The 26,096-nt window shown below is 38.9% G+C and overlaps 4 protein-coding genes across 6 annotated transcripts in view; 2 read left to right on the top strand and 2 right to left on the bottom strand.

The window, feature by feature from the left end:
* Positions 1-555: 555 nt before the first annotated feature.
* wnt7ab (wingless-type MMTV integration site family, member 7Ab) lies at positions 556-9,628 on the bottom strand. Its single transcript, XM_028020126.1, has 4 exons — positions 9,082-9,628; positions 8,459-8,685; positions 5,383-5,654; positions 556-2,176 (listed from the first exon to the last, which is right to left on the bottom strand). The coding sequence occupies exons 1-4, from the start codon at positions 9,150-9,152 to the stop codon at positions 1,694-1,696; spliced, it is 1,053 nt and encodes a 350-aa protein (XP_027875927.1). The 5' UTR covers positions 9,153-9,628; the 3' UTR covers positions 556-1,693.
* Positions 9,629-10,046: 418 nt separating this feature from the next.
* Positions 10,047-16,034, top strand: fbxw12 (F-box and WD repeat domain containing 12). Its single transcript, XM_028020116.1, has 10 exons — positions 10,047-10,245; positions 10,335-10,372; positions 11,289-11,455; positions 11,547-11,671; positions 12,672-12,878; positions 12,947-13,111; positions 13,272-13,482; positions 14,321-14,502; positions 14,588-14,718; positions 15,776-16,034. The coding sequence occupies exons 1-10, from the start codon at positions 10,147-10,149 to the stop codon at positions 15,873-15,875; spliced, it is 1,425 nt and encodes a 474-aa protein (XP_027875917.1). The 5' UTR covers positions 10,047-10,146; the 3' UTR covers positions 15,876-16,034.
* A 181-nt stretch (positions 16,035-16,215) lies between these two features.
* Positions 16,216-24,820, bottom strand: ptpdc1b (protein tyrosine phosphatase domain containing 1b). Its single transcript, XM_028020105.1, has 11 exons — positions 24,683-24,820; positions 22,414-22,630; positions 21,988-22,069; positions 19,918-20,083; positions 19,215-19,295; positions 18,985-19,103; positions 18,358-18,495; positions 17,274-18,265; positions 16,693-16,875; positions 16,495-16,605; positions 16,216-16,402 (listed from the first exon to the last, which is right to left on the bottom strand). The coding sequence occupies exons 3-11, from the start codon at positions 22,031-22,033 to the stop codon at positions 16,268-16,270; spliced, it is 1,971 nt and encodes a 656-aa protein (XP_027875906.1). The 5' UTR covers positions 22,034-22,069; positions 22,414-22,630; positions 24,683-24,820; the 3' UTR covers positions 16,216-16,267.
* The window catches only part of LOC114146207 (protein bicaudal D homolog 2-like), a 43,899-nt gene continuing 42,584 nt past the window's right edge, over positions 24,782-26,096 (top strand). For all 3 annotated transcript variants that reach the window (XR_003595866.1, XM_028020092.1, XM_028020081.1), the window contains exon 1: positions 24,782-25,290. Coding sequence is in view for 2 of the 3 variants with exons in the window: in XM_028020092.1 (XP_027875893.1) it covers positions 25,054-25,290 (237 nt within the window). In the remaining variant the exon portion in view is untranslated. The remainder of the gene's footprint in view (positions 25,291-26,096) is intronic.

Here is a 26,096-nt window from a genome sequence, read left to right as displayed (position 1 = left end):
AGATTACCCAAAGATTTTGAACACTTCCTAATCTAATAGTCATTCATATCCTTTTGAACTGGATCATTCAAAAGGATAAAACAGAGAAACTTTGTTGTAATGCCTTTAGTTTCCTGTTATCTGTTGATGTCTTAATCTGAGTGAAATTACAGATCCAGATCCATCAAGCATCTTTTCGTTTCCTCTGGTTTTGTTTTAAAACACCTCACTAGCTGCGTTTCCATTATAAATGTGCACAAATCTTTGCCAATATTATGCTAACGTCGAAAAGACTCGATTTCTCAATTGCTATGTTGTACACTAAAGCGTGTTGTAGTCAGTGTGGTCTTGTTGTAGCAGAGACATTTACTGTGTTCACTAGTTGGAAAAGTATCTAACTGTTAGTTTCCAACAGTACTGACCACCAATCAATGATCAGGACAAATCAAGTGTAATGTCATCAGATTCTAGTTATGCTAGTCATTTTCAGTCATTCCAGTGTATTTCTCAGTGCATCAATCATTTTTCTTTGGCAATATTTAGGTGTTGTGTGATGAGTCAATAATGAAAATATGATCTTGTTAGCGTAGTTCTGTTCCTGTATTCCATCAGTAGTAGTTGTGAAATGCAGTAAACAAAGGTTTGAACACAAACAGATATAGACAGCCTCTATCTCGTACAATATACAACAAGCGATGGCCGTGACAGCCAACTGACATATATCAGCTTTTTTCACATGGGCTTTATAGACAGATCTCATTGTCCACATCTGACAACGAGTAGGAACAATAAGATATAAATAAAACATTCATATAAAAATAGTCCTTTACAAATATATACTCTATTAACTATCATTTACCGTGGAAAATGTGCCCTTGTTTTTGATCAGCAAATAAGTCCAGTAGAACCAGGTCAAAGTCAAGACAATAAGTACAGTATACAGACTTTTACCTCAACAAGTGGAATTTTCTAGACTAGCAGCAACAGAAGAAGGAAAAACTCACAAAAGGTAGATAGGTCAATGTGAGCAGCCTACAGTCATTCCTGAAGGAACAACACTATGCTACAATATGACTCGAATCCAGTGTGTTAACTGTAGACATGTTTGATTGCTTCAACAAACTAAAAAACTGTTGATATTTAGTTATTTTTTTTATCCATACAGGACAAGATCAGTAGTTTTTTTATAGAATAAATTAATATTAATAAGTCTCATTCTCTAAATACAGCATGTTAAATATTTAAAATGGCTATCTCTCTAATTTTGTCTGTGCACAGGGGAGTACGGACTACAGCAGTGTGTCCTGCTCAGCACCCCATCCACCTCAATTCATCCGCATCTTGTAAAGTCCAAACAGAGAAAACGTCAGTACCAGTCTATTCAGCTTAAAGTCTCAGATGTTTTGTTTCATTGACTGAAACTGCGATCCATTTTCCAGGTTACAGTTGGTCCATTTCCAGTGTTTTATCAGATAGTTGTTGTGCTGTGTCCCAACAAAGAGTCCAAGAAGAAGGGTGAAGAACTTCTTGTGCAAAACAACTGTGGTACCCCATCTTCAGCTGTCTGCATATGCAGCACAGCAGTGCTGTAGTAGTTGTTGCTAAAAAGAATAGACTGCAAACGCAGACTTTAAACAGAAAGTAGACTGTGAAAACTTACAGAAACACACTCACATCTCCACCCACACGCACACACACCCTCCAATAAATATTCTCATTTGCATGTGTACACCTCTGTCCTTTCGCTGCAGGTGTTGCATTTAACGTAGCAGCACCACAGGAACTTGCAGTTGCACTGCCAGACCCGGGAGTACTGGTGTGTATTGTATCCCCTTCCGCAGCACATCAGGTCGCAGCCGCTGATGTGCTGCATCATTGTCTTGTTGCACACCCTCCCCTGTGTCCCCAGGCTTCCCGTCACCGGGTCCGCCTCGCAGTAATTCGGCGACTTGTCTATGTACACCAGGTCCATGTCCAGTGGCTTCCGGTAGGAATAAGGCTTCTTGATTTTCAGGAATTTTGGACGCTTGTTGCGGCTTGCTTTGACTGGTTCCACGTGCACAGCATGGGCATATTTCTCCTTGAGAATGTAGCCAAGCTCGCGGAACTTGGGAAGTGTAGTCCAGCAGGTTTTGGTTGTGCAGGAGCCTGAGACACCGTGGCACTTACATTCCAGCCGCATATTCTTCTCCAAAATCTAGACGCAGAAAGAAAACAAGGTGAAACACTGAGAACTGGTGAGAGCATGGATTTTAACAAGTTCTGGTATATTCCAATGCAACGCACAGGACATCATTTAGAACTTAATGATGTCCTAAATCATTAAGTTTGATTTAGGACAACAAACTTAATGTCCTAAAGACGAGATTGCAACTACTGAAAATGACTCAATGTGACTTAAAAATGTACAATGGCAGCTTAACTACAGCTCCACCACAATGGAGCATGATACCAAATACACAGAAGCCAAAATAATGTATCAGATTTCATACCCTGTGTATGTAGCTACCACACACAACCCACAAAAGTCAAGAGTGACTGTACAAGGCGCCGAGTGACTAGGATTACTGCTAAATCCTGAGCTGATGACAATGAGAAGTGCCACTGCAGTTTTCTTTAGCAGCAAGGTCAATCACAACTTCCAATTTTTTCTTAAAATGCTGCATATTTAGTACATAATTCTGTTTCCCAAAGACCTGTGCAGGAAACTTATGACTGTATTCTTGGCAAACAAAGCTGCAATAGTAAATGCTAAACAAAAAAGTGTTATGAAGAACTTTTTCCTTGGTGAACCCTTTCATGAAAACCTTGGCTGCAACTCCTTTAACCATCAGTTGTCCTGAAGCTAACACTTGTGACAGCTATTGTCTACCCGTCTTCCACTCGGGAGCTGAGAACGCTGCTCCTGCTCGGTGTCACCGCTTTTGATTAGCATAAATAAAGGAGTTGGTGGGTGGGTAGGGCGTCAAAACAGAGGGTCTTTTTACTAGCAGAACGGAAGGAGAAAAAGAAAAGCAGTTCGAGGACTGAATCCACAAGTACAATCTTTTCCTTGGGAGGCAATTTAGCTTTCCAGATAAGCCAATTTGAATTCAAAGTGCAAAAACATGCATGATCTACAAGCAGGCGTGAGGAGACTTTTCAGCCACTGCTTTGGACGTGTTGGTTGTGTGAAGTAGGTCTTTTTGGCAGAGGCGGCAAGGGAAAGGATATCTATTAACTTTGGTCAATGCTGCCTCTAACCCTGACTTTGGCACATTATTCCACTCAGTGTCTAGCTTTCAGACCCACTGGAGTCTCTTTGTCACTCTGCAGTGTTCTGCAACCATGCATGCAAGAAAAACACGAATGAAAACAATCAGGCAAGCTTTCCTCCTTGGTATTTTATCATATTAGTCTTGTTCCTCGTTAAGTTTTTATGGCGTAATCTCCAGCGTTTTGTTGCTTTTGATGCTTTCAGCTGTGAATAACGGTTGATTATATCTCTTTTGGAGCTAAACATGACCGGTACATAATAAAATTTTTGTTTAAAGTCACACTCTAGATTAGGATACAGGACTCTTGTAAACTGACTTGTTATAAAGATAGAGTTTATCTATTTTAAAGTAACTGCAATCCTTCAAACAAAAACAGATCCATCACCAATGACAATCAAGCCAAAAAGTAAACACCCCCAAGGTGCATGTGGAGACACATTTTACCTGATGTGGGTTTGTGAGATTAGCAAAACTGTTGGTTGCAGATTGTCATAACTGCAACTGAAGACTGTCTTAGTGGTGTACAACATGGGGGGAGCGACAGAGTTAATGCCTTTTCGTACAGTGTCAGTCTGTTTTCAGTGCATGGATCTTGGCTGTAATCAAACCCTGCCACTTAGACAGTTCTCCCTCTAAAAGCAGCTCTTTATTCCACTTCTTGTTTAAGCTTGGTCCCCTCTGCATAGGTCTTTGACAAGCCAACTAATGGTAGAGACAGTTAGCACTTCCTGAGACTTCAAAAAACTTCAAAATACATATTTTTTAAGCGTATGTTTCCTCTGTTGATATTGACAGTGAAATTCCAATCAAAAATGCCATAATCCTTACACTGCACTGGCAGGTAATGATGAAGACCTCTACATCAAATATTAATTCAGTAGAAGATCCTGACCATGGCTAAAGAGCCATTTTCTTTTAATATTTAACTTCTTATACTTACATTTGAGGTTTAAGGAAAACAGAGTTGTGTCATCCATTCTAAAAATCTCTGGATATCAATTTCACACATGTAGGCCACATATAAAGTTTTTTTTTAAAAATCAAAAGAAAAACAGAATGATTTTAGCTTATGTTTATCTTTGCCTTTCTGTAAAAAAATATCTTAAGTTTCCATATAATGCTTATTGGGACCAAATCCAGAATAAACGCAGTCAAATGTTCAATATTGCCCATATATAAGTGGTTCCAATCTTGCTGTGCCTTTTAACATGAAAAGCATCAGAAAGTCATGTATTAAAGCTCTATGTTGTCTCCTGACATCTGGACACTATTTTATAAAATTCTATTTTTTTCCTTCCAAAAACTCAGGTACCAACTACATTATTTTCTTTTTTAAACTGACATCTTTTAACCATTCTTAAAAGAAATATATGCCTACATGGCTGGATCAATCAAACATGCTGTAGTAAATGCTAAGCCAGTAGGTGGCAATATCATCATTAACACTAACTATATAAAAATTTCCAATAATAGTCTGAGCATGGCTACAGAAGTGTTAGGATATAGATTCCTTGAAACCGGTGTAGCAAATTTTCATTGGCACTGCATTCCCTTTGCTACTGGTCATTAGGTTCTTCAGGTAACATTTGGTGTTTGACATAAACAGAATTAGGACATTGTTGTGGTAGTTTCTCACATAAAAAGCAACAGTGCACATGTAGAAATTAAGCTTCTAAGTCAGGGGTGGGCAACTCCAGGCCTCGAGGGCCGGTCTCCTGCAAATTTTAGATGTGTCTCTACTTCAACACACCTGAGTCAAATAATGAGGTCATTAGCAGGACTCTGGAGAACCTGACTGTTCTTAGGAGGTGATTCAGCTGTTGGATTCAAGTGTGTTGGATCAGGGAGACATCTAAGAGTTGCAGGACACCGGCCCTCGAGGACCAGGATTGCCCACCCCTGTTCTAAGTCATTGTTTTGAAATCCAGCCAATGACTGGACACCACAACAGTTTTTTAAAAAACTAAACCTTTAGAAAATATTCTGAAATAAATTTTTTCCCACAAATAATGGTGCAAATGGAGTGGAATATTTTGTTTCCAAAATATCCATGTTAAGCTGGAAAAGTCTTATTATAGATACTGTAGGTGTGTTAGTGTATATTTTCTCTTTGAACTTGGATAGAGTACATCTTCTTGTCCCTTACCTTGCGTCCCACCTCATTATTATGGAGGTTCATTAGCGTTCTTGCATTCTGCTTGACTTCCCTTGCATCTATGAAAACTTTGGAGAAGCCTAATCCGTAGCGGATGTCTGCCGAGCAGCCTCCCCACTTCCATCCTTGGTCTTTGCTGTAGAAACCCTGCTTTTCCTTGTCACAGCTGCAGTCACTCAGGTTGCCCTGCGTACAGGCGGCTGTGATGGCATGGGCCACCCCGGCAGCAATGATTGCGTAGGTGAATGCTGCTTCTTTGCTGCCTAGGGGAGCAGAAAAGAAGGTGATCAATAACACAGCCTGTGAAATATTGAAGTGATTGGTGTATCTCCTTCAGCTAAAGTGAATACAATAAATAGGTAAAGAGGGAGGTCAATTATTAACCAATTGTATGCTTACATCACAGCCTCACTGACATATCACTCAAGAGCTGCAGTGTTTTGAAACCTAACCTGGAAACTGTCCTGCCCATGAACCAAAATGTCTGCTAGCGGTATAGTCAACAAAGCTGCATGAATAAGAGGGTTGTAGACAAGGAAGGGCTATTGATCTTCTTGGAAGCTGTTACATTGTGTGTACACTCCCAAGATAGGGATGTCAGAATCTTCACCCTGCTGTTATCTGTCCCCAATTCCAGCTAACAAATCATTTACACATACGGAAATATTGGCAAAATAAGTAAAGGTTTGACAGAAAGTCTGGTAGAAGTATAGACAGGGTTGGCAGAAAGATTTTCAATATCTCAGTACTGAGCCAAGGGGAAAGTAATTATGGTCTCAAAGAATCATAAAATCCCTTCTCATAATCAAAGCCATCTTAAAACACCATGTGATGGAATAAAAGTGTTTATTGTTAAACACAATAAGCAAGAAGAGTGTTTTACTTTTAAATTTCCAATCCGCGATTTATCAAAATGCAAACAGGAAACTGCTGATTACGACATCCATCATATCTATGTGTAAATAAACTCCTCTTGTCACTGTTTGCTCTAAACAAACATCATACTTTCTTTGTGCTTCCTTCTGCCACACCGTTCACTATGTAAAGCTGCCATGTTTTTGATAAACATCTTGGATGTGTGCCCTTGTCATTGAAAGAAAGGAGAAAAAACTAATATTGAGGCATTAATTATGTGGACGTTTTTATAGACTCGATGGGCGAGGAGCCAAAAAAGAAGGTGTGTCAGTGCAGACTGCACCGTTGTTAATTCTTTCCCCTTCAGTTGTGAGTGCACAAGTTCACCGCAAAAGATGGAATGAATGAGAGATGGAAGATCTAAGATCCAAAGCCTGTACAGGTTTGAGGAGGACATACTTTACCGTATCTATGATGAACTTCTGAACTAAAACAGCTTAGTGTAGGCCCAATTAACCCCTCCACTAGTTCCTACTCCATGTTTATTCCCATTTTCTCTCTTCCCACTTCCATTTTGTAACTGTATGCAAACCAATGGTATTTTTGGTTACCACTGTAATTAATAATTTTCATCAAAAAGCTCAAATCTCAAGTATAATTTCATCCATCTTATCAATTTTCTGTCAATGCGTATCTGTGCAGAAGCCTAAAATACTTCTTACCTCTTGTTGGTAGGTACGATGTGTGACGTCATATAACTGCCTTTTTTTTTTTTACAGTGGACTATAATTAGAATGAACAAAATCATCTGAAATCATTGGTTAAAGGTATCTAGGTACAGCCTCGGTACTGAAGGTCCAACAGAAGATGCCACCATTTAAAAAATCTAAGTACAAAAAGAGCAATAGCTATTTTTAGTATAAATAAAAGTTTTTTTCACTTTAGGCCAAAAAAATAAGTCAAATGTAAGGTTTTCCACCATTATGCCACTTTGCTGATCTCTCCTTTTGCTTCAGGAACAACTGCAAACATCTCAGCTCCCCTTAGTCTGGGCATCAACAATACCATCTATTTAAAACCATTCACTATCTATGCTAATCTGACCAGTGAAACCAATCTATTTGGTATGGCTGTCCATACCATGGACTGCAAGGAAAATAAAAACTCCAGATTGGCTAAAAAAAAAAACCCTCCATTCATAAAGCAGATTGTCAAACAGCACTGTTTCATTTCAGAAGAATACAGAGATAATCCTCTTTTTGCAACAGCGGAAAGCAACAATGCCTCAAACAGCTGGTCCAAGCTGCCAGCTATTGTATTTAGGATGTTTTTATTTAAATATATTCGTCTAGAGAAGGAGGTAGAAGGTAGAAGGAGGAAAATGTCTAAAATATATCTCAGAACTTTCTAAAACAGTTTTATAAAACCACCTGAGGTAACTTAAGTCCTTCCTCTTCCTGGCATTATTTCAATTACAATTTCCCTGAAAAGTTTTCCTTAAAAGTGACAAAACTCCAGCTGTAATTTCCTCATCCCCTTTGAGTTTGTCCATCTCAGCAGCAGGAATACTGACTTGAAATAATTTCTATCTCTTATTTAGCACTTGCTTTGCTCTGAGTTGTAACTTGGTGTAATTTATACCCGTGGTAAGCTCTACACCCTTACAGTGAGAGCCACGGCACCCATCACCAGACAGGATAAAGACCAGGGAAAATGTGCCTCTAGAGACTTTGACTGGATGAAAAGAAAGGTTGCCAACATTCAGAAGAGCTTTGTTCCAACACTGGCTTCAAAATACCTTTTATACATGTTCAGAAAGTCCCTCCTCGGAGAAACATAAAGGGCAAATAGGCCTGGTGTAAACAACACTGACATCCCTTAGGGATGCTTACAGGTGCAATAGCTATTTGTGTTATTTATAAGAAGAAAAGTTTGAAGAGCAAATTATCAACTGGAGAAACACCACCTAAAGTATATGAAAAGCGATGCCTATCAAGCTCAAACAATTTCTGTTTTATCAAGGGAAAAACATTGATCATTTTATGAGTCCAAATTTCAAAGTTCACTTCTGTCTTTTTTCAAATATTGCTCACTTTTATAGTGGAAGTTATAACAGAGCAAAAGGTTAAGAATGGGGTTAATCATAGCTCACAGTCATCAAGTGTATACATTTTTAATATTTAATAACAAACGTCAACAGACAGCAACATACCCACTTTCAACTCTTTTCCGAAGACAGTCCTCTCTCCAAGAGCAGAGCAGTTCCAGCGCCCGTTTTTGAACTGAAATTGACACTCGTTGATGCCCATTTGTGCTCCCTCTCCGATGACGATAATGGCATCGGGGCGACTCTGGCAGATAATCCGTTGTCTGGGAGCCAAACCGGGGATCTTGTTACAGATTATACTCGCACCAAGGGCCACCACCGACGAAAATCCACTGCCAATGATAATAATAAAAAAACGGATAGAACTGAGAGCCTGCTCGAATCATGTATTATTACAAAAATTATGAATATACCCAAACCATTAAACAGGTAAATCATATTAAAAGTTCTTGTTTAGGTATTTTAGGTAACTAAAATACCTAAATACCCATATAGCCTAGTTCCAGGAGTTTTTTGCATAATTTACAGGTAGGCTTTTGTAAAGTAAAAGCGCCCGCTTCTATAATAATGGTATTCATTAAGTCAGCTACCTGTTATGGGGAAAATAAAGACCTATGTGTTTTGGAGAAATTAACCCCTTGAGAGCTGCTATTATTTCTGTTAAAGTCTTATCTTTCTGGGACATCGTTCTTCATTTGCTGATCAGAAATTGAATAAACGCTCCTTACCCAATTTTGAGGTAAACAATCCCTAAACAAAGCAAAACTCTTAAAATCCAGCGTCGTGTTCTCCGGCTCATTGCGGCCCAGCTTTCAGTTTCATGCACGGATCTGCAGAGCTGATTTTAATAACGCGAGTCGCTCCTGTTCTCCGCTCGACCACAGCTCAGGTAACTCCAGGGGGAAGTCCAAAACCACGAAAAGCATCAAAAACAGAAGAAGCCCGAAGGACTTTTTACAAACCAAGCGGGACAGCATCCAAACTCCCCTGGCGAGGCCCCCTCTGGATTGGCCCGCTTGTCATTGCGAGGGTGTCACAGGTAACCCTTGGGGTGAGCAAGTGCGATTATCTCTTTCTCACAGTTCCTCTGCTACCCGCAGGTCTTGCTATATATCTGCCTCATCTATCTGGGGCGTGTTCACAGGAGACAAGGGGCCCTTGCTGAAGAATCCCGCCAGGGGTGACTCTCAACACACACACGCACACGCACACACACAGTCTCTCCTACTCTCCCTACGTTTTGTACTTTCGCACACTCCTCTACTGAGAAATCACCTTGACTGATTGGAACTGCAATTAATTTGGCTTATTATGAGTCAGCGTGTCATGCGCATGTGTTTGTTTCACCGCAGCTAACAAAATGTTTCCACACCTGCCAAGAAACACAAGGCAAAAGCCAGGCATAATCACGGCTTTAATTACTGTGTTAGGATCTTCACGCACCAACTCAGATAGAATAATAACCTTCTTTGTTTACTCTTCTGGTAAGCTGATGTTTTGAATCAGCATTTGTGAAATTAATAATTTTATTACGAATAGATTTGACTTTTATTTTATTCGTGTTTATAAATGAAAACATCACTATTTTTCCACTTTTATGCATCCAGTGGGGGCTTCTGCATGTGCGCGTCCCTTCTTGGCGCCAACCTTTTACAATGGTGACATCTGGTGGCGAAATAAAGGCTCTGCAATAAAGAACTGGGTAGTTCCTTTGCGCTTTCCGTAGTGTGTTTTTTACGTACGGATTCTTTATCTCTTTGAAATTTCGCCAGGTTGTGAAAACTGATGTTGGTATGGATTTCCATCATCCACAACTTATCGGTGACTGTCTTATTCACATTTTCACATTTCTGAGTGAGGATGATTTAATCAGCGTTTCTACTGTGTGCAAGGTAAGACTTCTCGCTTGCGGAAGTGGCAGAAAGCAATCACATCGCGTAAACAACTAAGTTTAGTTTGGTTTTTAACTGTATTTTCTCAGGACTGGCATGAAGCTGCAGAGACTCCTTGGTTATGGAGGTGAGTTATTTGTTATATTTTTTTAATAGTATTTGGTTTTTCATGGCAGAAAAAAAACTACCTGTTTTTCGATCATGTCATACTGTACAGTAGCATACATAAAAATGTTACGCTAGTTTTTAAAAATAAATTTCATTGATCTACTTTTTAACTGCTTATTCCAGGGACATTGATGTCTGTGTGTTTTTAGACCAGTTTGTAGTTTTTTGACAAAGTCCATAAGATTCTTCCCTGACGCTTTTAATTGTGTGTAGGTGTCAAATGAATGTGTCTCTGACCATCCTGGTTAGCAGTCCTTAGTAGCAGCGCCATCACACTCTGGAGTACCTCAAGGTTCTATAATTAGAACTCTTTTGTTTTCCTTGTGTCTGCCTGTTGGTTCTTCTTTCATAGCTACTTTTAAACCCAATATAATTAATACCTCTGGCAGATTTCAGTTTACACATCTGTTTCTTTTGTTTTGAAGTAATATTAATACTTCAGAGTGACCCAGGACAAATTCTGATTTGAATCTGATACACAATTTGTGGCTGAAGATAAAGAGTTGGGGGAAACCTTCAAACCTAAAAGAATTGGAGCTTGTTGCAAATGCAAGATCCTGGTGATTAAATATAAGAAGGGTTGACTGCTGTAATGGCAAATATTTTCTTCCTGTGACAAGTTGTGGAACGTCACTCACTAAGAAGACAGCAATAGATTGTCCACATTAAATCTCCATTCACGTTTGGTCTAAAGGTTTACAAATCCAAACTGCGTTATTGTCATTTTGATTCAATACCATGCTGATGTCTGATGATCAGATTCATTTTTTCATCCACATACTGTAAACTTCACAGTGCTACTTCCCTTTTAATCCACAATTTGCAGTAGTTGTTGAAAAATAATAAATGCGTCCAAACATCAATGTTCTCCTCAGGAGGATGTGCCTGCAGCGCTGGAGTTTCTGTAACCTTGCCGCCTTGGGCTGTGACCAGGTCACTCTTTCATGGAAGAAATACTTCCAGCAGCGTTCCCACCTGGAGAAGAACATGACAGAAGGTCGGACGGGAAATTACACATGCAAAAGCTTGAGAGGCCATACAGGTATGCATTTTTTTTGTTAATTAGAAATATCCTTAGCATGACTTCATTATGCCTCTTGTCTAACCTGTGTGTCAAACATCTTGTTCTTCAGGCAGAGTGGTTGGCCTGGTGTACCTGAAGGGCAATTCATGCCTGCTGCCAAACCTGTCCAAGACCAGTGCCATTGCTTGCAGTGCGTCCACTGATGGGACAGTTCGGGCATGGAACATCCAAAAAGTCAGTGCTTCTCCTTCAGTAACATCACCCATACATAGTAGACATACACCTGACTGGCATAGCATTATGACTGTCCTGTAATATCCTGCCCTATACGCTATACACTGCTTTACATTGTTTGATCCAGTATTAATTTCTTCAGCCGTCTGAGCTACAGTAGCTTATCTGATTGATCGGAATATGTGGAACAAATGTTAGCAATGCAGATCAGCAAGGCCCCTCGGGAGATGCAGTCTTGTAGATACTCTCATGCAGTTGTCAGGCCATCACAATTTGGGCCTGGTCAAATTTGTTCAAATTTTCACTCATGCCAATTGTTCCTGTTTCCAGGACAAGTTGTAGCCAGCAAATACCCTGACTGTATTAGATACAATATTGCTTAAACACAACTAATCACTAAAATACCTCTTGACAGTGTTAAAAAGTTATGCAGAGGGCCTTTATGAACCACTCATTGGATTTAGGTGTGTTGAACCAAGCGGAACATTTAAAACATGCAGGACACAGGATTTTGACTACCTCTGTTCCAACACATCAAGTTTGAGGGAAAAAAATGTTCACTTACCACTTAACATATTCTACCCATTAACGGGTGTTCTTCTCTTTGCCTGTCACAGCCTTTTGCTTGATAGTTATAATGAAAGTGACCATTTAAGTGCTTTCTGGCTTTAATCTGATTTTTGTTTGGTGATGCATATACTTTTGCATTTGTCCTCTGTATGTTGGTTAAAATGGATTTCCCACTGCGGGTGTTTCATTAAAATAAGTAGAAAAAAATAATAACATAAAAACCCTTCTATAGCTTTACCAATCGGGGAGATGCTGTTAATGCTCACATTTAAATGACAGGGTTTGATTTTCCTTCTGCAATCATACTTCGAATTAGCCATTGTAAATCTACTCAAAATTTTTTGTCCACTTATTTCTTGTAGCGTACTTTAAACAGTGACCCTTTTTGGGCTTTTTGAGCCATGATTTTAATGCTTGTTTTGTTTCTCAGGGTGAGAGCCTGTGGTGTAGTCCTGTGCAAAGTCCTTTGACAGGGATTGTAGCTGATGAGAAGGAGGAAGTTGTTATCACATCAGACTCTACAGGCCTCATTAAGACCTGGCAGAGTCAGACTGGTCAGGAGCTGGCCTCTTTTGCTACCGCATCTTCACACTGTACATTACTGCAGTACAACATCAACAATGATTGGTTCCTGACTGTAAGTACCCCCACAATCTCCTTGGTGATTGTGTAGGTTTTTTTCCCTGACATTATCTTCTCTTCCAGGTTGGAACTGGTCAGGGATCAATTTGCACACTGGCTGATTTGACTTTGACTAAAAAGTCAAGTCTAATGGTGTGTGACTCTTTCAAAGTTAACATACTCCTTGTTTCACCTGACAAGAAGTGGATTATAGCTGGAACCAAGGAAAATTATGATTTAAGCCTAAAGGTATTTGAGGTTGTCTTTGACTACATAATTGTCTGTGTTGCCTTTTCCAGATTGTTTCGCGTTACCTCTGTGCAAATACCGCCAGAAGGAAAATTGATAAGAATGGAAAGTATAGATACATTCCTTTTACACTTGTGTTACTTTGCTTCTTTTGTGCCAGGTGATTAACAGTGAGAGTTTGACCTCACCGTCTGAAGATGAAGATTCTCTGTGCCAGACTGTGCCAGTCCTCGGGTGCCAAGCTGCTGTCTTCATACCCACCCAGCCTGCCAGACTGGCCATCATCCACCACACTGAGCTCAGAGGCAACAAAGCCCTCACTGTCTTCGATGTCAGCATTAAAAAGATGAAGTACAAAACTGAGATCCAGGGTGAGCCCTGATGTTTAGTACAATGACTTGGAAAATGCTTTAGCTCTGAACTCAGATCATTGGGAAACAAAAAGTCTGTTAGTGAGTCATCCAGGAAAAATGTCTGCGTCACCGCAGGAACAGTTTGGAAATCTTCCTGGCACCAGTATTTTATTTAGCTTACTCTCATGGCATGCAGAACATTTTTATTACTCGTTCATTGGATTTAATAACAACAATTTTCAGTGCCAGTGATGAGCTTACTTAATGCTCATCATTGGCTTGAAATTTCTTTTTTTTTCAGGGTGAAATGACTGAACAGCAAACAGTTAATAATTTCTAAAAACAAATTTGAGTTGTTTCCTCTAATCCACACAGTATGATAATTATACATGCAGGTACAAATACACAATTCCCAACTAATAGTTTGAAGAATCTCACTTAGCAGCTTGCACCTCAACCACATGGTTTTTATATTTGCATTATTATGCCTTGTTGTTTTGTACAACAACAAGGCATAATAATGGCTAAAATGACAGCACACCAGTGCAAAAAGCAGTTTCCATAGATGAGTGAGTTTGGAGTGGACGAACTTGACTGGCCTACACAAAGTCCTTACCTCAACCCAAAAGAACACTTTTGTAATGAATTAGAATGGAAACAGCAAGCCATATCTTCTCCTCCAACAATGTCTGACCTCATAAGTGATTTCTAGGATAAATGGTGAAACGTCCTACATGCTCACCACTATAGCTTGTGGAAAGCTTTTCCCAAACACGTTCCAGTTGCAAGGGGTGGGTAGACATTATATTAAACCCTTAAATTAATATAATAAATTCTAATCTCTTTCAAACTGTAGTCCAGCAGATGGAGTCCTTCCCCTTGATGCTGAACCGCTACTCATCACAAATCCTTCTGGAGGCCAAGAACAGCAACTGCATAGTGCTAGCAGCCGGGGAGGAGCTGTGGGTGTACTCGCTGAAAGGAGTCGTGCTTGCTAATTTTAAAGATCATATCATGCCCATCTCCTCAATATGTGTGGTAGGCTGTTTTTATTTGAAGTTCAGAAGTCCAGTTCCTGAATTGGTTGGAAGCTTAGCATTGAGTTTTGAATTTTGTTTTGTAGGACAGTTTTCGTGTCGTCACGGCGTCTCAAGACCTCTCCTTACGAGTGTTGACGTGGAAGAACGACAAAGATAGTGGGCTCACTCTGGAGAGTCAGTACCACTTACTGGGAGGCTCTCACACAATGTCCAGGTTAGTGTCATGCCTCCTTCATCTACCAAGGATGTCCCAGCCAGATCTAATCATGTTTTTTTTCTGATACCGACTCTAAATTTGACACCATTAATGGTTAACAAAATTAGAGCCATGTGCCTTGAAAACTCACAAAAAGTGCACTACAATAACCTATAGTTATTGTAATAATACTGGTATGTCACCAGTATTACATGGTTTGAATAGGTATTTAGACTTTGTTTTCCCCACTTAACTCATTCTATAGTGGTGTTCAAGACATTAATCTCATCTTTTGCTCACGAGTGACAGATGTTTTGCCCATCTCCTATTTATTTAATTATTTTTTATTATTTTATTTTTGACAGAAAAAAGTTTCTTTAAGAAAAGGGCTTTGTTTGAAAGTAGTTTCGATTAGAGTTTTATCTATGCATTGCACAGCTCTTCCTGAGCATAGCGTGCGTAATAGGTCATGTAGCACAGTCAGAAAGATGAATACAATCTTCCTCGCTTTCTCTCAATTATTGTGAAAGGTAAAAACAAGTTTGCTTTTTTTGTTTGTTTGTTTGTTTGGGGGTTTTTTAAGTAATGTGTATCATATAAAAAATTTTTGAGCTTTACAAATTAAAATCAGCTGTGCAAAACATTCCTGGCTAGTTAGAATGTGTATCTATTTGTGCATAGTGTTTATACATTGCTGTGAAAGAACTTTAGCTCATTTTTCTTTGCATAATATTTTAAATTCAGGCATATTGGACAGCTTTTAAGGACCAACTGCTTGCTCATGCCACATTATCTCAGTTGGATTACATCCCGACTTTCACTAGGTCATTCCCAAATCCAAATTTTGGTTTTGTTTTATTTTATTTATTTATTTTGCACCATTCTTGCGACAATAAATCAACGACAATATACAGTATATCACAATAGACATGTGATCAGTGTCATTAGGTAATACATCTGATAAAATATTCAGTATATGATTATTGGATTGTGACACACTCCAGTAATTATTGCCGACCTCTGGAAGAGTACATTTATTCCGTATTATTGATTACTGCATATTTCTTTGTTGCAGAGGGTTCACTCACATTACCTGTGACTACGCCAGCATCGTGGCTTCAGTAGAAGGAAATAATGGGAAGGACGTTCTTAAAGCTTACTCTTTCACATCTTGAGCATTGCGGCCCAGCACAAAGACCAACAGTTTGCAAAACCTTCTGACATTTGATTTTATTATGGACTCTTATACTCTTTGGTGGGTGTGGGTTGACAATTAACAGGAATGTAGCAACCTGCAATTTGGTTGTTAAGCAATAATAAATGACTATAAAATAGTTTGTATTTTGAATGTTCGTTGACTGTGGGGGAAAGTAAGGAGAGATGAGTGTGACCAGGCTTAAGGCAGAATGTTTTGAAACTATCTGTTTTGTTCTTTGAAGTGTCACCTAAACTCTACTAAGGTAAAGTTTGTTTAGTTTTTTTTTTTACATTATGGATTTTGACTTATAAAAAAAATTGTCACAAGGCACAGAAGTATGTATTTCATGTACAGTAAGACCAGGTGTGGTCATGTTGGAGGGAGCGCAGGTTTGGCTCTCTCCTCCTCCTCCACAGCCATAGATCTTAGGTCCAGAAGAACACACCTCAGGACTGCCGCCATATTCTTGTACAGCTTGCCCTCTTCCGTTGAAATAATGTTGATCTGTTAAAATCAACATTCAACATAAAGATAAACAACACTTGGTGAAACAATCCACTTGCGGTCCCAGATTATCAGGTTTTATACTTTCTTACCCAGGTGAATGCCTTGATCGCTCTATTCAGAAAAGCTGTTTCAACCTCCTCTGATATATTCATCATATGAGCCATGCAGTTCAGTATGCATGTTACTGTTTCCTTGGGCGCCTGACAAGAAGTGGCATGAAGGTTTAGCTTAAAGTGGTTTTTTTTCCTGTTATGTCTGCAGTTCAGAAGTTCAGAATAGCCTCTTACCTGGCCCAGTTTGTTGAGGGCAGTTTTAGCATCTGTGTTGCATGGCTTCAGGGCTTTGGCATCTTTGATAGAGATGATTGGCTCTTTAAGCTGCTCCAGCCATGACCACATTAATCCAGTCAGGATGAACGGATCTCGCTCTGTGCAAAGTCTCTCCCATGCGCTACCTTGATTCATGTCCTCCTGCACACATTTCAGCACTAACATCAGCCCCTGCAACATTGCAGGTTTGAATGCATCTTTGGTGTAATGAATTTTATACTATTTTTTCTCCACATTGTGTTACTTAATTGTGAAGTGGAGGAAAAGGATGTATAATTTTCAAAAGAAAATGATGATTGCATCAGGTACAGAGAAACTGTCCAGAGCTGATGGAAGTAAAATACAGGACAATTCTAAGAGAAAACCTGTAGAAGCTGTAAAACACTGGAGACTGCAGTAGTGACTCGCCTTTCAGCAGGACAGTTTCTAATTATCGTTTAACAAAATGTAGAAAAGTCCAAGGAATAGGAAGAGGTTTACAATTACAAATGTGTTTACTGTTATATATTTAACAAACTTCAGTATGGTAAGTCGGTTACCTGCCAGGCCAGTACTTTGGACTTATGCTCCTCTTCTCCTTCAAGAAAAAGGTCCACTGCCAGTGCCTGGGCCACCAGCAGCCTCCTGGCCTCCAGAGACAGCTCAGACTGCAGTGTAATGAAGGGAAGTACTGATTGCTCATCTTCTTTATCTTTAGACTTTACCCCATTCATTACTAGCTCCTCTCTCTGCTCTGCCTTCCACCTGGACAACATGTTGCCCTTTTTAGTCGGCTTCTCATTTCCCACCGATTCGCTACGATGCATGGTTTTCCTTTTCAGTTTCTTCACCACAATCGTTCCATCTTTCTGGCTTTCATCATTCTTAATTTGCCAGAGCGATCCTGTCGAACTGTGGGAAACATCGGATGTGTTGATGTTCTGGCCTTGATTGTGGCATGAGGGGAGAGTTGTCTGTGATTTGGAGACAGAGGTCAGGGGTTGCGTGAGAAGGTTTAACTGCGAGCCCAATCGTCTCAGGTCTGACTCACTGTAGCTCAGACTTTTGCGGTGGTAGAAGATGGGAGGCTCGTGGAAATGCCTGGGTAAGGTGGGTGTACCGGGCAAGCGGGGTTCCTTTGCAAATAATTCAGGCCCCATCTTTTCAATGAGACTGAGAGTCATTTCAATTTCCTGAAAATCAGGGGCTTCAAGAACGTCTTCCTCAATCACCTGCCGGTTTTCTGCAATATCCACCAAGAGCCCACACACTAGATGTATAATCTTGGGTAAGTGCTTCAGTTGCTTTCTCTCATTGCCATGCAGAATGCGTCTCTGACGGTTAAGGTACTGGGACAGGGTTACAGGTTGGGAGTGAGGCTTGGCGTGGGAGAAAACAATTCTTAAAGGGGCAAGAAACTGGACAAACTCTCTGACGCACTGCAGCTGATGCCGGGTTTGGATGGAATTGGGCCGTTTGGCACGAACGTACAGAATAGCCTGGTTTGCAGTCATCCTGGTTGCAAAGGCCAAGAAACATGCCAAGAGTACCCCTGGAGTGAGATCAGGAAAACTTTAGCACAATGTTTTGATCTGCATGTGAAAAATCACAATGTGAAATAAACTCTCTGTACAACAAACCTACCTGTTCTGCCGAGTCCAGCATGGCAGTGGACTGCTACCTTTCCTTCCTGCACTGCAAAGGCCATGACCTTGACCATGTCCAGAATGGTGGTAAGGTTGGCCACTCCGTAGTCTCTCCAGCCATAATTGTAGAAATAAACTGAAATGGCAACATGCATTGCATTCCCCATTTTAACATTATACATTTATGACTGAAGACACCTTAAAGAGTAAGCATTCTGACTAACAAAGTCCCTATTTTTGAGACTACATGTTTTGAAATCACAACTTCAAACCTTCCAATCTGAAAACATTTTTCTACTTTGGTCTGACAAGAACATAGAATCCATTAGTGATCTTCATAATAATTGGATCTTCATTGTTTTTGAGACCACTTCAGGTAGACTTTAAACTTCCTGTTGCTATTTTTTGCATTAAACATTCTTCTCACAACTACAGAGAGGGAATATTTCACAGATTAACAATACTATAGCAGTATTTCTCTTGAAAACCACAAAATTGTTAATACTATATTGGAGTTTACTCTGATACACCTATAAAAAGTAAAATCCGAGAAACTGATCATTTTAAGTGGTCTCTTAATTTTTTCCAGAACTGTATATTTCAAAATTCCTGCAAAAGTACATACTGTTATTTTCCATGAACACTTCGGGGCGGTATGAAAATCCACTTTCTGGTTCCAGAGGATTTCCACAGCTTGCATGTTCCCCAGGTAACTGTAGGTTGATCACTGTTTTGATGCCATTCCTTCAGCACAAGAACAAAAACAGACCACAGACCATGTCACTGATCTCATTTCTTCCATGCTTTATTTAAAACATTCTTATACTCACAGCCATAAATTAATGATGTGACTACCTTATGAACTGATCAATAATGTCATACTTCTGAATGATCTCTGTTGAAGGTCTAGACATAGCAAGAAGATGGTCGGTTACCCTAAAACAAGCAAAAGAACAAAACCGTCAGCAACTGTATGTGCAGTACATATGAATTCATACTTTTCTAAGTTCATCAAAAATATTTTATTTAATTAAAAAAAAGCAATCATAGTGCTTTCACAGTGACATGTTTCAGATCACTAAACACAAAGACTACCATAGTCTGAAAGTTTGATCGATTTCTGTCATTAAAAGGCTAAAGCTATCCAAATCAACCTGGTCCCATGTGAAAAAGTAATTTTCATATCAAACTAATAAATGATTTTGATGGTCAGCAACTGCCATCAAGTACTTTGAATAAGACTTTTTTTAATATTGCTGTGGTTGAGTGTTGGTTTACTCATCTTCATTTCTTAAATTCTACAAATAGGCCAATGTGTGTCTGCTTTTTTTCCCATTAGTAAATTACATCATTTCAAGATGAAATGTTTAAAACATTCTTAAACTCAAAGCCATAAATTAATGGCTTTGATAATCTGTATTTACCCAGGTTATCTTTGTCTAACATTAAAATTAGTTTGATGATCTGAAACAGTGGGGCAAAAAAGCAAAGACAAAAGAAATCTATCAAGGAGCAAATACTTTCTAACGATACAGTAAGTCATAACACATTCGTGTACCAGGATGAATAGAGGCCTCTTATTGCTTGGTTGTCCTCGCTCCAGTAGTTTGGGTTGTCATACTTGCAGTCTTTCCCTCTACAGCCAATTGAACATTGCATATGTGGGGGAAAGACACCTCGTATTGCTTCTCCTATGAATGTGTATTTTGCTTTGGGGGCTTTTACTGTCAGGATGGAAGAAAAAGAGAGAAATCAGTTTAAACCAGTGATGTCCAAATTGTTTGCCATGGGAGCCTAAATCACTAAGTTAGAAAGGCTGAACGTCACAAAATATGTATATTTTAAATTAAATAAAAAACTAAATTTCTTGTGATTTTTTTGTTGTTGTTTTAATCCATTCAATAATATCTTCAACAAAATTAACTAATGACATAATCGCATTTTTTGTGGAGGAGTAGTCTGTAAATTGTTCTTAATCCAAAACATAAAAGCCATTTATAGAATTTGTATGTTATTGGTGTCAATTGTTTTCATTTTAGAGCCTGAAAAATAAAATTGTCTCCATTATAGCAACAAGATAGGGGTACATCAGAGTTTGCTGTGTTTAGCCACGATTAAAGGGGGCCATGGAACTTATATTTACTAAATAATTTAAATGAAAGTACAAATATAGTTAAGACCAATACTTTGTGCTATATCTAACATCTTTATGTTAAATCTAACATCAAAGATTTTATTTGTCTGTGAAAATTCTCACCCTAAAAAAATTGTTAATCTGGATTAGCTGGAGATGAACAGGCTACATTTACTCCGGTCTTAAAATTGTGATCTGGGTCCAATAAAACAATTGAAAGGGCTGCAAATGGTCCCTGTGCTGCACTTTGGACACCCCTTGTTTAAAACAAGGCTTGAGAACAAAAGTTACAGTACACTTACATTTGTTATGAATTTTGGTGCGCTTTAGATATTTTGGTGTAAATGGTATAAATCATCTGTTAAGAAAATTTGAAAAACTATGATGTAAAGCAAAAAGACGATGTCTTTTTTTTTATCCACATTGTTCTTTGATTCATCAGAAATTTGTCTAAAAAGAAGCAATGTTTTATATCCAAAGTGGCCATTTTGGATTTTAAGGTTGGACCAACATAGAAACCTCTGATTTTCCAGTTTGAATTTTTAACTGTAAAAATTTTTTATGTTTCTCCTCTGTTTTATTGGTTTTCTTAATAACATCACACACAAAAAAACTAAAAAAGTCCAAGTCTGGTTGCAACGTTGTCTAAAAAGCCCTGTCAGTGTGCTTAGAAAAATATGTATTTAGAGAGGTAATACTTGTTTTGAAAAGAATTTTAGAACCACATTGATCAACAGTTGTGGTACTTAATAATTAAGGTCATCAGTGGTGAGCATTCTCTAATCCTTGCTCTGGCCCTGCAAGTTCGTCACCACGGCATTACAGTAAAAATAGCAAGAGATGCACTAATCAAGCATTTAGTGACTCACACAGATTTCTGATTTGGTTTGACGGTTAAGGAGATGATTCTAATTTTGGCTGATCTCCATATATCCCTTTTAAGGGGTATAAACTCATTTATGTAAACTTTTCTATTTCTTTAGCTAAAATTAATCAACATTGTCAGGTTAAGTGTTAGAGGTAGTAGTTTTCAATCGAACAGAAAACAAAGAGATTGTAAGACAAAGTGGATCAAGGAACACAATGTTAGTTGATGATTTAACAGACTGAAAAAAATATTCAGTTCAATCCAGTTTATCTACACAGAGCTAATTCACAACCAAACTAACATCTGGCACTTTAGGACACAAAAATATCTAATTTCAGACAGATTTGAATTCAGCTGCATAAAAGTGGGTGTTTTTCAGTTTTGATGTATTTAATATTCAAATTTTTCCATGTTTGACATTTTCATCATTGTTTAGAGACAATCAAAGTAAATTGGCCAACCGGCCAATAGATTGGGTTGACACTAATCGTAGCTGCTATTCTAATAGGTTTCTATTTCATTTGATTGGAATATTTTGCCATGATAAAAGCACAGGTATAGCTCTTGCCGGTTCATACCTAAGTCGTTGGCTGGTATGTTTTCAAGTTTTAATTATCGTTACTTACTATATTCCATCAGAGATTCTCCTCCCAATCTTCCATGGAATGCCATGCGCACATTCACACTGACTGATGGTCATAGCAGAGCCTGGAAAACCAAGTGAACTTTGTTATATTATTTAGCACACTTTCTGATTTACATACAACAAATGCTGTTAAAATTGTACTTGTGTAATACAACAGGAGACAATTTTCACAGCATTCTCTGTGTGTAAGTCAGAAAATGTCTAAAACAATAAAACCAATTGGCTAAACTCCAGTGTTAGGCTGCTAGCATTCTTTTATCAGTATCTAATTCTCAAGTATACCCGTGTTGCATTTTAAACTAAAAGTGGCCATGATTCTCAAACCAATAGCTGGAAAAATATTAAGTCTTAACACAACAAACAGACAAACAGAACAAAATTAAAAGAAATACAAGCAAAGATTTACCTTTAGAACTTGAGAGGAGCTGCCAGTGGCTCCAACCTCAGAAGGAAAACTATCCAGTGCTCCAGTTGTCGACATTTCTGACATCATTCCTCAGAGCTTTGACGTTGTCCTTCCCACTTTGCTCTTTAAGAAGTCAATCTTGTGGCCTCATTGCCTTCAGATTATCTCCATGTCGTGAGACAATGCAGCACAAGTGAAGCTATGGATTCAGACTCCTCTGTAAAAAGCCATAACAGATCAAGAGATCAAATCAACTGCAGGGTGTGGAGAAACTGCAGGCATTTTGTCTATTTTGCTTAGCACTATGCACAGGTTCTGTGTCTCTCTGACCCTATGAGGACATTCTGAACCTATTCCTGACTCCTCCCAGATTAGACCACTAATCTCATTAGGTCAAGATAAAGCAAAATGTTCCCACTCTTCAAGAAAAATGTCACATTTACATTTTTAATGGGCTTGCTTACATTTTGCATCCACTTTTGTTACTTAGCTTAATGGTAGCTACATTAGATTCTTAAATTATTTAATCAGATAAATACATATTATTTTATTATTTACTGAACATAGCAATAATAATAGACATGATGGAAAGGTCGAAAAATGTCTCATATCAGCACACTAAAGCTGACCTACCAACTGCAATGTACAAATTGTGTCATCCTAGTGATGTAGCACATAGATCAAATCTCATTAGCTTACCTTTCACCTTACTAAAGCAGGTTGGCTTCAGGTGATTGCAAAGAGATCAGTTTACTAAGTAAAGCATTTTGAGATCTCAAAGCCAATAATCCTCATGAAGTTCAAAACTCTGCTGAACATTTTATAATAATGAGGGGGAAAAAAATCACATCTATACACATTTGCATTTCAATCAGAAACATGTTTCTTCTTAATGTCAAAATAACAAGAACTTTAGTATGTTAAAACGTTAAGTCAGTTTGGAGATTTAAAGAATATCCTATCATCTTTTTCCAGACATACTTGCACAAAAAATTAAATTTACATTTACCTTTTCAAGGGTATGTACCTTATTAAGACTTCTTCATATTACTACAAATGTTAATGGATCTTTTTAGCATTAGTATCTGACTGACCAACACAAAGACGGGCATAACTGTAAGGTGAAAGAAAAATTTTGCGTCCTTTTAATTTTTTTTCACAATACTTGGGGTGTACCTCCAACAGCTTTGGATATCCACAAAAGAATATCTCTGCAGATTCTTCATTGCAAAACAGCTCAAACTCACTCAGAAAACAGCTTCCCTGGACAAAAGCATTCTCTCATAGTGACTCTGTGACCACTGGGTTTAATATTTTTATGGTGATGTATAGTTTATTTTCAATATAACGTTTTGTATGTGAACCATGACGTTTGATTTTGATCTCATCTGACCAGAGCACTTTCTTCCACAAGATTTCTTATGACTTCCTTTCAGTAAGGAATTTATTTTTGCCAGTCTTCCATATAAACAGGTCAAGTTTATAGAGACTAATAGATTTTGTGTCAACGGATTTAATCTCTGGAGCTGCTTCAGGATAACATTAGCGTCTCAGATGTTTCTTTAATTAACGCTCTCTTTTGCCTCGCCAACAAGATTAAGTCAATGGCAAAGTTTTCTTAAGTTTGTTGTGGCAATTCATTCTTTTTTCAGAAGATTGATTCAGCAGCTCACCAGAGATGTTCAACGTATGGATATTGTTTTACAACCTAATCTTATCTGTTTGATGATTTTATTGAAGTGTTTCATTATTGGGCCTCCATAAATTTCCACTAGATTCATTTTGAAATAGAAAAGGATTCTCCAACAGATGGCGGCAGATATGCATCTGTCCACTGCTAAAGAGCCAATCTGCTCGTTCTATTTCTGCGACAGCAAGCGGTTTTGTATGAAGATTTCCGCGCTCCACATAAGCAGGTCTCCAAGGCCTTGTGGGACATGAGTTCGTGTTGCGTTGCAGTCGTATTGCTTCTACCACCGCAAGGACTACAGTTCCCGAGAAGCCCTGCTAGAAGGTAGGAGACGTCTTTCCCAGCTGATTGCGTAGGTGTCTGATTTCGGCAAACTAACTGCAAGCTAGTTGTAGTACCGGAAAAGGAAAGATTATGTTTTCAAAATAAAATGAATAAGTTATGCTGTTTTTGAAAGATTATGAACAATAGAAACAGTATACATATATTTCATTAAGGTCGTGTTTTAATAGTGGTTTATTTGGACATAAACCTATATTTCTAGTTTATGTCTTTCTTAAGTACTGTCTGATTGCTTACTTTAGCCGAGTATACTCTTATTCTGAAAGCAGGAACCACAAACTGTGTCCTCCCGGTCCTGTATTGGCAATTGGTCCAATGACTTCGGCAGAATTACTTCGACAAGCCGGTGGAGAGGTGAGGGGAAGCCTCAGCGCAACACGATGGAGCGTTTCTAAGAGATAACAAAAAAGCCGGCAGAAGAAAATACAGAGAAAATTAAACAACCACATGACCAAAGAAGCTGGACCCGCACCAGGAAACGCAGAAGTAATAACCATGCAATTTAAATACAGACGAATTTGAGCAGTCGCTGCTTCTCTCTTCAAGGTTACACCGCCCCTACGTCTTCTCGTCGCAGATCAGCTGGCGCACGTTGGTCAATAGAAATCATGTCCACAGAGGAGCAGGGATACCCTGAAGCTATGCTGCTGGAGGCCGGGCCGGAGTGGCTGCGGGCAGAAGTCGAGCGTCTTTCCCGGGAGCTGAGCGAGACATCCAGCGAGAAGATCCAGGCGGCGGAGTACGGGCTGGCGGTGCTGGAGGAGAAGCAACAACTCAAGCAGCAGTATGACGACCTGGAGGTCGAGTACGAGGCTGTCAGGCAGGAGCTGGACCAACTGAAAGAGGTAGAACATAAAAAAAAAAAATTCAAATCATAACTCCGGGTTTATTAACAATACATTCTAATAGCATTATAACCTGTTTCCCAATTTCTTTTTTGTTGATTGTGGCAGTTTCATGTTATATATTTGTGCGCAAAAAGAGATATCACATTTGAACATGCATCAGAATCATTCTACAAGGTCAAAAGTGTAAAGGGAGGTAGGGATGCTTCTACTGTGGGCAGACCCCCCCCACACACACACCCACTTCCCTTTCATGCTCAGGGAGTCCCCACTGCACTGCCATCTTTATTTATTTATGCAGCTCCTCGTCTTCAAGTCTTTCTCACAGATAAGCCTGGTGTGTTTCCACAGCCTGTTCTTTAATTATCTTTAGTGGATTTGCTAAGTGCACTGATGAGATCAATGTCATCGCAGTGATCTGGGTAATGTGGCACAGTTACAGGTAAAAAGGTATACCAAGATTTTGAAAAGTTAACGGGTTCAAAAATATTACTAACCAAGGGTATCGTACTAGCCCACGCTTAAGATTCTGTTGCTTTGTGTTTTGTGGAAAGTGTTTAAGATACAAAAACAGAACTTCTTTGGATTTATTTTTGTTATTTTTCTATATTTTTGGATATCCTCATTTTGTATCCAATACATTTTAAGGTTCAGGATGTCAGTTTTAAATCTCGTCAAGTTGTCTTCTGAGCTCTCTCAGACGGTGAAAACAAGAATTTCTGGTTCGGTTGAGAAGGGCGGGAGCAGGTTTGAATTTTGAACCTTCCCGCTCACATGTGGACAGCCTACAGCTGACGCCAGAAGAG

The sequence above is a fragment of the Xiphophorus couchianus genome, chromosome 1 (genome assembly GCF_001444195.1).
Source record: "Xiphophorus couchianus chromosome 1, X_couchianus-1.0, whole genome shotgun sequence".
NCBI lineage: Eukaryota > Metazoa > Chordata > Actinopteri > Cyprinodontiformes > Poeciliidae > Xiphophorus > Xiphophorus couchianus.
Note: the sequence above shows the minus strand (reverse complement) of the source record. Positions and strands in the feature narration are given on the sequence as shown.